The 13,177-nt window shown below is 53.9% G+C and overlaps 2 protein-coding genes across 2 annotated transcripts; one reads left to right on the top strand and one right to left on the bottom strand.

Annotated features, from left to right (window-relative positions):
- Nucleotides 1–252: 252 nt before the first annotated feature.
- Nucleotides 253–2,783, bottom strand: J7T55_001661 (uncharacterized protein; the record flags this gene model as incomplete). The annotated part of the gene is made up of 6 exons (XM_053130145.1): nucleotides 253–459; nucleotides 641–1,147; nucleotides 1,312–1,831; nucleotides 1,906–2,305; nucleotides 2,424–2,476; nucleotides 2,737–2,783. The coding sequence occupies 6 exons, from the start codon at nucleotides 2,781–2,783 to the stop codon at nucleotides 253–255; spliced, it is 1,734 nt and encodes a 577-aa protein (XP_052991921.1).
- A 2,005-nt stretch (nucleotides 2,784–4,788) lies between these two features.
- On the top strand, nucleotides 4,789–13,102 carry J7T55_001660 (Conidial yellow pigment biosynthesis polyketide synthase; the record flags this gene model as incomplete). The annotated part of the gene is made up of 2 exons (XM_053130144.1): nucleotides 4,789–7,980; nucleotides 8,045–13,102. The coding sequence occupies 2 exons, from the start codon at nucleotides 4,789–4,791 to the stop codon at nucleotides 13,100–13,102; spliced, it is 8,250 nt and encodes a 2,749-aa protein (XP_052991920.1).
- Between the last annotated feature and the right edge of the window lie 75 nt (nucleotides 13,103–13,177).

Raw genomic sequence — 13,177 nt, 5'->3', positions numbered from 1 at the left:
TCTCTTCTAACGTCGACTTTGTCGGTGAGCCGTGAGCACCAGATGTACAAAGGGCCTTTAGGCTGATCAAACATAATATATGCCCATGAGAAGATTAGAAATGATCTGTTTCATGCCGACTGATGTTACTTCTCATCACCTGACTCTCATGCAAGATTATGGTACACCAAGCATACCTATCTACACATGTAGGTGTGCTAGGATGATGGTTTCTGTGCTGTGTGTATATTCAACCTAAAGTTGACTGTATTTTTATGCCGCTCTGTTACTCAAAGCGTCTAGTCTACACAAAGCCACGTTTGCCGAAAAGTTGCTATCTCTGAGACTCCGCAATGCGACTAGTAGCTGCTCTATATCATCCTTCGGCTCTCCTAGCGGATCTGTGAAGATCGGAGATTCTGAACGTTCCATGAGGAACGCGGCGGAGCTTGCCAGCGCGTGAGGAAGGAATGGTTGGACCTGTGTGCGAGAGTTAGAGCCGGGGCCGCAACGTATGTAGCAAAACACGATATATAGTGCTCGACCAATTCGTTTCATAGACGCGCATACGGGAGAACAACATACTTGCGCGAGAATTTATTCGATCGTTGTGGTACAGAAAAAGGAAACACTTCAAAACTGCATAAAGAATAAGACATACCTTGAGACAGCTGATACTGGGCACTGACAAAGCCATGTGTGCCGTATAGACAGCGGCTTGGTATGCTCGCTGCTCACCAGAAAACCCTGCAACTGGGGAGGTGTATTCTTCCGGCTGGAACGGCAGAGGCTGGCTCGTGTGGTAAAGATGAATAATTGCGTTTTGAGCCAGGATGTGCGAGAATACCAACATGGGGTCACGTTCCACGAGGATTGAAGCCGCCGGAGGAGTGGCCTGCAGCAATCTATCGGCTCGCTTTTCCAGAACCACAGTGAGCCTCTCTACCCGCGACCAAGCACTGCGCCAGTTCATATCGGCAGCGGCAGCAGCATGTGCCAGCCTTCGCAACGTCAGGCAGCGCCCATGCAGGGATGCAAGAACGATGCACTCGGCGAAGCATGAGAGGGATTTGTGATCGTTGCTGGTAATCGCCTCGGACAGAACACTCATCTGGATCGCCTCGTCGTTCTGGAAATTTGTCTCTGGAGCGGGAAGGCGGGCACAAATCTTCGAACATGTCAGCAAACCAATTAATCAACTTTGTCGAGAAATAGAAAAGCGACTATTGTACAAATTCAAACAAAGTTCGAAAGACCGGATCATGAGGAGGTGAAAATTAAAAGATAGGGATAAGTAAGAGAAAGCTCAAACAGATAATGGATGATACGCACCGTTTCCTCTTGTAGTGTCACAGGCCACTCGTTTCGCGTACTGAGGAATCTGTCGAGGACGAACGCTAACCAGAAAGTCCGACGCTTCTCTTCCATTTCGGAAAAGCTTGAGCCATCCATCTTGGTCGGCGAAACTGAAGTAAGAGCCGATGTGCCGTCGACATCATACAGACGTGAAGAGTGTATTAGCCTAAACGTTCGCCCAGCTATGAGCATGGCATCGTGCTCACGGAGCCGCATCAGCTCATAGTGGGATACAAGCAGGCCGGCTTGAATATGCTCGAGTTGAACCGTTGTGGGTTGCAGTAGGTCCAGCGTGTCCAGGATCCGGCGAGTCTCCACGTACAGCGTCTCGCTGAGGGGGCTTGATGTACTCGAGACAGCGGCGGCAATAGTCCGCATTGCGAGGCGAAGGCATTCCCGAGCCGGAGGGACATCCTCTTGACCTGCCCACGACAAGTATCGGCGCTTATGAACAATTGGCGTCATAGCGTGCACATGCTCGAAGTAGATCTCATCTCTGTTGTTCGCATTCAGTTGTGTGCATCAGTAAACCAACAGACTCGTTCTTTGACCAAAGCGGACAGCACTTACAGATCTGCTCGCACCACGTCCGAGATGTTAGACTCGCTCATGCCGCAAGCCGGAGTCACCAGCGTCGGACTTGAACCACATACGTTACTCGTCGTCGATACACCCATGGATTGTGTCGCTAGACAATCGTCAAATGCGAAATTGTTGCCGATCTCTAGGCCTGAGTACATAGACATGTATGTAGTGTTGTCTGTAATTGGGCTCCCAACAGCCCTTGTCAAGAGTGGATCGATTGGTGAGCCTGCAATCGCCTCACTCTCTAGGTCGCCAAAAGAGTGCTGTGTAGGTGTTCCAGATGTAGTGGTGTCACGAGGGTGAGGGCTGCTTTGAGAATCCTGCACCATGTGGCAATCAGGATCCCTCTGGCCCAGCTCCCCGAAAAGTTGCTGTTCCAGCGTCGCTAGGCATCGTATCTGGGGTTAGTCCTACGCCGGAAAGCTGCATATTGGAACGCCTTGCATATAAGGAGTCGCTGAATAACATTTCTGTGCTTTTCATGGTAAAAGATATGAACATACCGATCCGGTTGCGCAGTGCGTGCAGCTGGCCCTTCTTCGGACCTCTTTTGGCTCTGTTATCCACAACCACACATGGACAGCCTGATTCGGCACAGGCGCCACACTGAGGCTTCGCCTTGTCGCATCGTGCTTTTCGTCTACGACAATCCTCACAAGCAAGCTTGCTAGCCATGCTTTTTGGGGGCAACACAAATTGTAAAAAAGGAATTGAGAAAGAAGTCTACCGTTTGGGTTGGTGTTCTCAATCCTAAGACAGGGGACGAAGACAAGTGTGGGGGTGACTATTGAACACCAGCTTCAGAGGGAGAAATACAGTAATATAGGACATGTTTCTGGAAGGAATCTTTGCGGGATCTGCATTGTCCAATGAAACCGAGGCTGATAAGCATGTTCCATGATACCATGGCTGACAGGATTACGTGAATTAGGTGACAATACAGCCTCACGAGTAAGAAGGGGCCGAAGGCACATCTGTTGGGTCTGCATCTCACCACAGATGCATATATCATATCTACTGTTGACGTAGCTGAACAGTCACCATCAGTTTCCACGTCGCTCCTGCTAGCCGGAAAGGCTGGTACCCACATGGCGTATTTTTGCCAGTATTATGGAGAGGGTTGAAGCAAGCAAAGTGTTAAGTTCAATGGAATCAGTTCTATGATAGGCCATGTTCATCATCTGTATCAGCTGAGGGCGACGGGCGGAGATCTTGTCAAACATGTTTTAAGGTCGCCAGATCCTAGCTATCGGGAATCCCACGTGTGAAAAACGTTCCATAGTTCTGGATGACCGAGATACGCATGCAACGGTGCACTGCAGGTCGAACCCTAAAGAGACTCTATCTAGAGACTTATCCACTACTTATTTAAAGTGCCTGCTAGTTAGGCCCATGTGTTTCTAGTACATCTCTTCCTGTACATGGGGCACTGGGGCAACGGTACCGTAGACTTGTGACATATTAAAGACAGGGGGGTTGATAGATTCAACCTTGTTCTCCCTTGTACACTGAAATGTCTTGCAATTCTGAGCATGAAAATTCCGGATCGGACCGACCATCCGAACTAAGTCTAAAATCCTAAAGGCTCAATGAAACACTGATTGGTCATTACTCATCTTGCTCATTAGTGTTGAGATGAGTCAAGTGGCTGCTTATGACTGTGGATTCTCTCACCAGCCTTTCGACTAGTGATGCACGTCATTAAGTAATGTTGAAGGGCTCTAGGTCTGGGCCACAAAGGACATGCAGTCAGCTACATATGTGGGTTATTGCTGGCTAAGACGCTTTTGCACTAGAATGCTGACAACACCCACGTGTGGATGAACAAGAGCAACTAGGGTACCCAGTTTCCAGAACCTTCAGCAGACACCCTGTTCTCACCCTAAGGATCGGACTTGGAGGGCTGAGTGTTAGTGATTCTGAGAGGGCACTCTAATGTCAAAGATCTGCAGGACCTAAGCAGTGCATACCTGAGGCTGTCTGACTGAGTAGCTGGCTCAAAGGGTTTTGTTGTTGGAAGACTGGAGCTTTTCTTCTGCTGGGTAGTAGCCTTGTCCAACCCGGAAAACGAATCGGGCACAGAATTGAGCCGCCAGGTGTTTTGCCACCCCTCCAAGTCAGCTTGCACGTGGCATCCCTACTTCACGTTTGCTCAAGTACGTATACACAGTACCCTTGAAGAGAAAGACAGAATGGGGGCATTGGTTCGAGCCAGTCTCGCTCCAGCTAATCCCTCCACAAGGGGTGATAGCTCCTTGCCCCCTTCGGCGGCCCCAGCACCACAATAGCCGGCTATACCCTTTCAGCTACCAACGCCGTCAACATGCCCAACCGCCAGCCTGGATTTCATCTGCGCTAATAGGAAGGATTCTACTAAGATAACGCACAACAAGGTAAGCAGGCTATCACTGGAAAAGGGGCAAAAATAATGCTGACCACCGCCGATGCCTCCCAATACCCACGCCTGAATCCTGCGGACAATCGTTTCGGAAAAAAGTGAGGCTCATGTTCATCTGTCTCTAGAGTTGTTCCCCTTACTTCTTACGGAGCTCGACTCCAGAGAAATCAGTACAGCGGAATTAAGCTGGATTTCAAACTATCTTGAAAGTTGGTATGGAGTAAAGCTGTGATTAATGCTTCTTGTATGGTTTCATAATATGCTGGTGTATACAAAGGAAGGATGACTTGATTAGAAGACCTTCAGTTTAATATATATGTACTATCAAAACAAGTGGAAAAGTCTCGTATAATCGATAATCTTTAACAAGACTCGTCTGTCTTGTGAAGTTTCTTGTCGAGCAAGGCCTTATTCATTTCTATCTCGTCTGGCAAAATCAGCATCATCATAGACATATCATATCAGAAGCAATGGGGAGCATCAACCACAGCTCCCAGGACGCCGCTGTGCTGGTGTTCGGGTCGCAGCTCGAGTCCCTCAACACCCAGTCCCTGGACGAAATTCGCAACACATTAGTAGACAAGCCATCGAGACAATGGGTGTTTGAAACGGTTTCTGGGCTAGCAAGCGTCTGGAATGCGTTGGCCAGCGCAGAGCCCGAGATAACCAACACAATTGGCCAATTCCGAGGACAGCAACTTCTGGAAGACCTCAGCTCGTGGCTGAGGCTCGGGCCGGTCGATGGCCAGCAGAATGCTCTGCTGCGAGACTTCGAAACCTTGCCGAGTATGATACTGTCACCATTGGTCATCCTCACGCATATTGCGCAATACCGGCGATATCTATCCGAGTTGGGCAAGCAAGCGGGCAAGGACGAATCAAGCACAGACATGCATGCAGAGTTTGTCAACAACAAGAAGACAGCAACACTCGGGTTCTGTATGGGTAGCGTGAGCGCCTTCGCAGTGGCGAGCGCCGGCAACCAAGATGAGCTCGACAATTATGGTTCTGTAGCGGTGCGCCTAGCTGTAGTAGGCGGCGCGCTCATCGACGCGCAAGATGCGTGGAACACGGACCTGGGATTGGGCCCGTCAAAGTCGTACGCATCCGCCTGGCGCAACGAAACGCAGCGTGAGGATATGTATCGTATCGTCGACGGTCTGTTCCCGGAGGCGTACATCTCGGTGCTTTACGACGAGGCAAGGGCGACGGTGACCACATCGCAACGCGCAGCCTCGCGACTTCTGAGAAATCTACGAAAGGTGGGGATCACTACGGCCGAAGTCGGTTTTCATGGCGACATCCATAGCCCAAAGCCGGAGACGAAGACCCAGATGGATCGGATTGTCGCATTCTGCAACAAGACACCTGGCTTGCAGTTGCCCGATTCTGCCGACCTTGCGATGCCAACCTTTACCAACGCCGGCGACGGGGAACCCATCGGCCCCGGCAACGGTGCGATGCACGAGATAACCATGCGAGCTGTATTTGTGCAGCAATGTGACTGGTATGGCACCTTCTTGGCAGTGGAAGCCGCTCGTCTGGATGGTGCGCACGACACCAAGGTCGCGGTGGCATTCGGCCCCGACAAGTGTTCTCCTCCAACATTGATGCGCCAGCTGGGATCCAGATTAGTCCATTTCGCAGACCTACCTCTCAAAAAAGAGCTACCACCTGCAGAGCCTGTTGCAAATAGAGAAACGTCAGAGCACGTGAGAGAGTCGCAGCCGGGGGTCGAACACTCGCAGCAACAACCGCAACCGCAACCGCAACCTCAACAGTACACCGCTAGCCATGGCAAAGCCGATAAGAACGCCATTGCCGTGGTAGGAATGTCCATCAAGGTCGCTGGAGCTGACGACCTGGACGAGTTCTCGCAAATGCTGCGGACCGGCAAGTCGCAACATGAGCTCATCACGTCAGACAAGATGGCGTTCAATGACTCTCTGTTCCGAGACAAGGACGAGCGCCAATGGTACGCCAACTTCATGCGTGATCGCGACGCCTTCGATCACAAGTTCTTCAAGCGGAGCCCGCGTGAGTCTGCATCAATGGACCCACAACAACGACTATTGCTGCAGTCCGCATACCAAGCTGTCGAACAGGCTGGTTATTTCACCGAGGCTGCGCGAAGCAGCCGCAACAACGACAGTGACTGGAGAGATAACCAGCAACAGCATGTTGGTGTCTACATCGGCACTCCCGCCGTAGATTACGAGCACAACGTCGCGGGCCACGCACCTAACGCGTTTACAGCGACTGGTAACCTGCAGAGTTTCCTCGCTGGCCGGGTAGCGCACTGGTTCGGCTGGACGGGGCCGGCTCTGACCTTGGATACGGCTTGTTCTTCCTCGGCCGTGGCCATCCATTCGGCCTGTCGAGACCTGCTTTCAGGCGAATGTAACGCCGCGTTGGCAGGTGGCGTGGCCTTGTGTACGAATCCAACCTGGTTCCAGAACCTGGCCGCTGCCAGCTTCCTCAGCCCGACTGGGCAGTGCAAACCGTTCGACCATAAGGCCGACGGCTTCTGCCGCGCTGAGGGCAGTGTTGTTGTTTTCCTCAAGAGAATGGCAGATGCCGTGGCCGATGGAAACCCTATCCTGGGCACTATTGCCAGTTCCGCCGTGTATCAGAATCAAAATAGTACGCCTATGTTTGTTCCCAATTCGCCATCCCTCTCTCAACTCTTCAGAGATGTTCTGAAACGTGCGGATGTGCCTCCCGGTGATATATCGCTGGTAGAGGCGCATGGGACAGGCACACCTGTTGGCGACCCCGCAGAGTATGCGAGTATCAGGGACGTAATGGGTGGTCGCGAGCTTCGGTCTAAGCCTCTGCCCATTGGTTCAGTGAAAGGGCATGTAGGGCATGCCGAAGGCGCCTCAGGGGTCGTATCGCTGATCAAAGTGTTGATGATGATGCGCGAGAACTTTATCCCGCCGCAGGCCAGCTTTTCAAAAATGAACCCAGCCATCAAAGCTTCACCGTCTGACATGGTCGAAGTTGTCACTTCCCTTCGCCCCTGGAGCGATAACCGATACGACGACAAGAAGGCCCTGATTAACAATTATGGTGCCTGCGGGTCAAACGCGGCCATGGTTGTGACACACACTGGATATCAAAGCTCCACGAGATTCCCGGAAGAGTCGCAAAATCAACGCCTTCCATTTCGCATCACCGGTCTCGACGCACGCAGCATCAGAGCTTACGCTGCCAAGTTGGCCTCCTTCGTCAAATACCAAGTCCAATCCAAGCAGAAGGTGACGCTGGCAGACCTTTCGTTCAACATAAATCGATATTGCAACCCTGCACTCAGTCAAAGCCTTGTTTTCAGTTCCAGCTCTTTGGCCGAGCTGCAGGACACGATCTCCCACATCGCCGCTGCAGACGCTGCAGCCCCAGCTATCGAGCCCAGCAAGCCTGAACGGCCCGTAATCCTCTGCTTCGGGGGCCAGGTTTCAACATTTGTTGGTCTGGACCGCAATCTCTACGAAAGTGTCGCCCTGCTGCGAAAGCACCTTGATGATGTTGATGCCACTATGCAGGCGTTGCCTTTCGGGCTGGGCAGCATCTACCCGGAAATTTTCTCCCGCTCACCTTGTGAGGATCCGGTTCGCTTGCAGACAATGTTGTTTGCCATGCAGTACGCATGTGCCATGACGGTGGGTTCCCTTTTCACATAACTTGACTACTTTTTGAATCGATAGCTGACGCTTGGCGACGCAGTGGTTGGACTGCGGGCTTTCCGGCAACGTCGCTGCCGTCGTGGGCCACAGCTTCGGCGAACTCACAACACTGTGTGTCTCGGGCGCGTTGAGCCTCCAAGACGCTTCTCGAATGATAGCTAGACGAGCACAGCTGATACGTGACCGATGGGGCTCGGACCCAGGTGCCATGATGGCCGTTGAGGCCGACCAATCGCTCGTGAGAGAACTCGTGGCCGAGGCTAGCCGCAGTGGTGCTCCCGTCGACATTGCTTGCTACAACGGTCCTCGCAGCTTCACTCTGTCGGGGTCGACGCAGGCGATCAACGTAGTCGGAGACACAATAGCTCGCGGCGGCAAGTTCTCAGGCATCAAGAGTAAAAAGCTCAATGTCACCAATGCCTCGCATTCGTCGTTGGTCGACCCACTGTTAGACGGGCTGGCGGAAATTGGAAAGGATTTGATGTTCAAAAGGCCCTCTATCCCCTTGGAGCGAGCTACCGAGACCAGATTGGCCGACGGCGGCCTGACGCCCAGCTTTATGTCCGACCACATGAGGAACACCGTCTTTTTCAGCCAGGCGATCAACCGCCTGGCGGAGAAGTACCCTTCGGCTGTCTTCTTGGAAGCAGGATCAAGCTCAACTATTACCGTCATGGCAAGCCGCGCGCTGGCGGCCAGTGGCGGGAGCTCGAGCTACTTCCAGGCCATCAACATTACCAATGACAAGGGACTGCATAACATGACTGACGCAACTGCCTCCCTGTGGAAGCAAGGAGTGCGCGTGTCCTTTTGGGCACACAATGCACGTCAGACAGACGAGTATGAAACTCTGCTGCTGCCACCATATCAGTTCGAGAAGTCACGCCACTGGATGGAAATGAAGTCTCCTGCTGATGCCCTCAACAAGGCTCTCAAGAGTATAACCCAGAGCAACGCGCAGCAGCGAGGGAACGAAAGTCACGAAGTAAGCGCCAAGGATTTGGGTCTGTGGTCGTTCATCGGGTACCAGGACGAGGACGGAAAAGACCGCAACAAGGGCAAAAAGGACGGCGGCAAGGACAAGCCCAGGCGTCCCCGGTTCCGCATCAACACAGACTCAGACAAGTACAACAAATTCTTCTCCGGCCATGTTATCGCCCAGACAGCACCCATCTGTCCCGGGACGCTTCAGGTAGACATGGCCATCGAAGCCCTCTTCAGCATACACCCGGAGTGGAAGAAGGATGGTTTGCAGCCCATAGTGCAAGATATGGTGAACCACAATCCTTTGTGTGCGGACCCATCGCGTGTCGTCTGGCTAGACTACAAATCCCTCAATCCCGAACAGACGCAGTGGGAATGGAATATCTCTAGTACAAGCCGAGACTCCGACAACCGCAGCAACGACCAGCAGATGTACGTTGCGGGGCGTCTACGCGTGCAATCCCCCAAAGACCCGGCTTACGTGGCCGAGTTCTCGCGCTTTGAACGCCTCGTCAGCCATTCCATGTGCACCACACTGCTTTCAGCACCGGGACGGCACGACGGTAGCGAGAGCGACCTGGAAATCCTGCAGGGACGCAACGTCTACCGGACGTTCAGCGAGGTCGTCGACTACGCCGACATGTACCGTGGAGTTCAGACAGTCGTGGGCCGCAACTCAACCAACGAGTGCGCTGGTCGCGTCACAGGGCGTCATGCTGGCGAGACGTGGGTTGATGTGTTGCTTGATGACAGCTTCAGTCAAGTTGGAGGCTTTTATGTCAATTGTATGACCGACACCGACTCGGATGACATGTTTATCGCCAATGGCATCGAGCTGTGCATGCGTTCCCCGCGCGGCATCATCAACGACACTGGTAATACGCAGAATACGTGGCACGTCTATGGGAGAAACACGCCCCAGTCCACCACCGGCTACCTCAGTGATGTTTTCGTCTTTGACTCCGCAACAGGCGATTTGGCTGAGGTCTTCTTGGGGATCCAGTACTCCCGAATGCCTAAGACGGTGATGGGCCGCCTGTTGACGATGCTCACCAAGGACAAGTCAGTACTGAAGGGCGGCGCCAATCTTCAGGCCGTTGCCCCGGTTCAGAAGACCACCACGAGCTCTGGCCCGGGCCCCACTGAATCGTCTCCCCGAAATGCGAATGTGAGCGAGCAGGGACAGAAGCCAGCCAAGAGAAAGACCAAGCAAAAGGCTCAGAAGAAGCCTTCGTCTTCTCCACGGCGAGCGGACCTTACAACTGAGGTCATGAAGTTAGTAGCACTCGTCGCAGGTATGGAAGCCAGCGAGCTCACAGTGGATACCGAGGTGGCGGACGTTGGAATTGACTCTCTTATGGGAATGGAGCTTGCTCGCGAGGTCGAGAGCGAGTTCAAGTGCAGTGTAGATCAGGCGACGTTGCTAGAAGCCACCAACGTGCGGCAGCTCGTTGGCTACATCTCCACCATCCTGCCTGGGTCCTACGAAGGGGATGCTTCTGCCACTAGCAGTGCAAGCGACGAGTCCTCTGGGCAGGACGACGAGACTTCTTGCGATGAGGATACGCTGTCTAAATCGGATTTCCAGCCGGACTCGGGCATCGCCACCCCAGACTCAACGGAGCAGTCTGCAGGCCTCTTCCAAGATCTGAAGCTCTCCAGCACGGACATCTTGGACGCCTTTGGAGAGGTAAAGCTGAGTTCGGACAAGCGGCTCCGCGACGCCAAGACTGACAATTTCGACCGCGTTGTCTTCCCTGCCACAAGCCGCCTATGCGTGACTCTCATCGTCGAGGCGTTCGAGAAGCTTGGCTGCCCGCTTGGTTCCGCCGCCGCGGGTGAAGTCCTTAGTCGCGTGCCCTACCTGCCCGAGTATGAGCGGCTGGTGGCCTGGCTATATCGATTCTTAGAGCAAGATGCGCGGCTCATCAAGGTGGACCCCAGCAGTGGACAGATCATAAGGACAGCAGTCGCAGTCTCTGACAAGTCGAGCGACGCCGATTTGGCGGAATTTAGCGAGGCACATCCCGACTGGGCTGTGACTGCCAGGCTTATCCACCATGCAGGCAAGCCGTTGGCAAGTATTCTATCCGGCGAGACAGATGGTATCCGTATCCTGTTCGGCTCGGCAGAGGGTCGTGAGCTGATGGCAGCTCATTATCGAAAGAACCCACACGCCGCGATGCTGGGAGAACAAATGCGCGATACGCTTGGCCTCCTGGCAAACAAGATCCGGGGGGAAGAAGCCGGAACACTAAAGATTCTAGAGATGGGCGCAGGCACAGGAGGCACGACCCACATCCTAGTGCCGTATCTGGCCTCGCTGGGGATCGCGGTCGAATACACCTTTACAGACCTATCGTCTTCCATGGTAGCTCAGGCGCGCCGTACACTAGGCAAAGAGTATCCGTTCATGCGATTTGCCGTGCACGACATAGAAAAAGAACCAGCGGAAGAACTGCATGGGCAACACATTATCATCGCCAGCAACGCTATCCACGCGACACACAACTTGTCCGCATCCGTTACCAACGTGCGCCAGGCCTTGCGTCCCGATGGATTCCTGATGATGCTAGAACAGACCGAAGACATTCCACTCAGTAACCTGATCTTTGGACTCTTTGAGGGCTGGTGGCTCTTCGACGATGGCCGCACCCATGCTGTTGTCCAGACCCCAGACTGGGAGCGTACCTTGCATCAAGCCGGCTACGGCCATGTCGACTGGACGGACGGCCACTTGCCCGAGAACAGCCTTCAAAGAATCATAATCGCCTTGGCCAGCGGACCACCGTTGGAACGACTGCCGATTCCGGAATCACGGCCTGAAGGCCCCCAGCAATCAAAACGAGATCTCGCAACACGGGAGGCCGAGGCTGAGCGATATGTGACCAGATATACAGCAGACTGGGCCGTGCCATCTTTGGCTGTTTCGAAGTCTGGAAAGAAAGCAGAGATAGACAAACACGATTGCGTTGTGCTTGTGACAGGTACCACAGGAAGCCTAGGGTCGCATCTGGCAGCCTCCCTCGCAGAGCACCCGGACGTGGCAACGGTAGTCTGCGTCAACCGTCGCAGCAGTGCAGCATCGGTCGAGACCCGGCAGGATGACGCGTTTTCCAGGCGCGGCATCTCGCTGTCACCCGAAGCTCGCAGCAAGCTCCGCGTCCTCGAGACCGACACTTCTAGGCCACAGCTCGGCCTACCCGAGGCCGAGTACGACTGGCTAGTGCAACACGGTACTCACATTATCCACAATGCATGGCCCATGAGCGGCACGCGTGCCTTGCCTGGCTTCGAACCACAGTTCCAGGCGATGCGCAACCTCCTGGGCCTAGCGCGTGACATGGCCCTGTCAGTCGGGGATGGCGGACGACGCGTCGGCTTTCAGCTTGTCACGTCCATCGGTGTGGTCGGCCACGCGGGACAGGGATATGTGAGCGAGCAAAGGGTGACGATATCCGCGGTTTTACCCACCGGTTATTGCGAGGGGAAGTGGATCTGTGAGCGCATGCTCGACGAGACATTGCACAAACACCCAGCCTTGTTCCGCCCCATGGTCGTCCGCCCGGGTCAGATCGCTGGCTCAACGACAAGCGGGTTCTGGAACCCAGTTGAGCATTTCGCTTTCCTGGTCAAGTCCGCACAGTCGGTAGGGTCGTTCCCCGCCTTGGCCGGGGTGCAGCAGTGGGTGCCCGTCGACAAAGCCGCCGCCATCATGGCGGAGCTGCTGCACGTCGGCAACGAGGCAAATGCGCCCTCGGCGTCTCCCGTGTATCATATTGACAACCCTGTCGGACAGACATGGTATGACACGGTGAATGTCCTGGCACGGGCGCTTGGTATTCCTCCTCAAGGCGTGGTGCCGTTTCGTACCTGGCTTCGACGCGTCTCCCATTCGCCACTGAGGGAGGCGGAGAACCCGGTGGGAGCCCAACCTATGCTCTTCGACTTTCTCGATCGCAACTTTGAGAGAATGTCTTGTGGCGGGTTGATTCTGGACACTACCCAGACCCAGCTGCATTCTAAGACCATGGCTGCACTTGGGCCGGTAAGCGCCAAGGTTGTGGAGAAATATGTAGAGAGCTGGAAGCAGATTGGATTTCTTAGTCCATGAGCTTCTGTCGGGGTGACTTGTGGGTAGGTTTCGGCCTGTTTTCCTGGTTAATTGGATAGAATGTATGGCACAAGA

The sequence above is a fragment of the Diaporthe amygdali genome (assembly GCF_026229845.1).
Source record: "Diaporthe amygdali strain CAA958 chromosome Unknown NODE_21_length_814164_cov_65_183785, whole genome shotgun sequence".
NCBI classification, from domain to species: Eukaryota; Fungi; Ascomycota; class Sordariomycetes; order Diaporthales; family Diaporthaceae; genus Diaporthe; species Diaporthe amygdali.
This window is presented reverse-complemented; position numbering and strand designations above follow the sequence as displayed.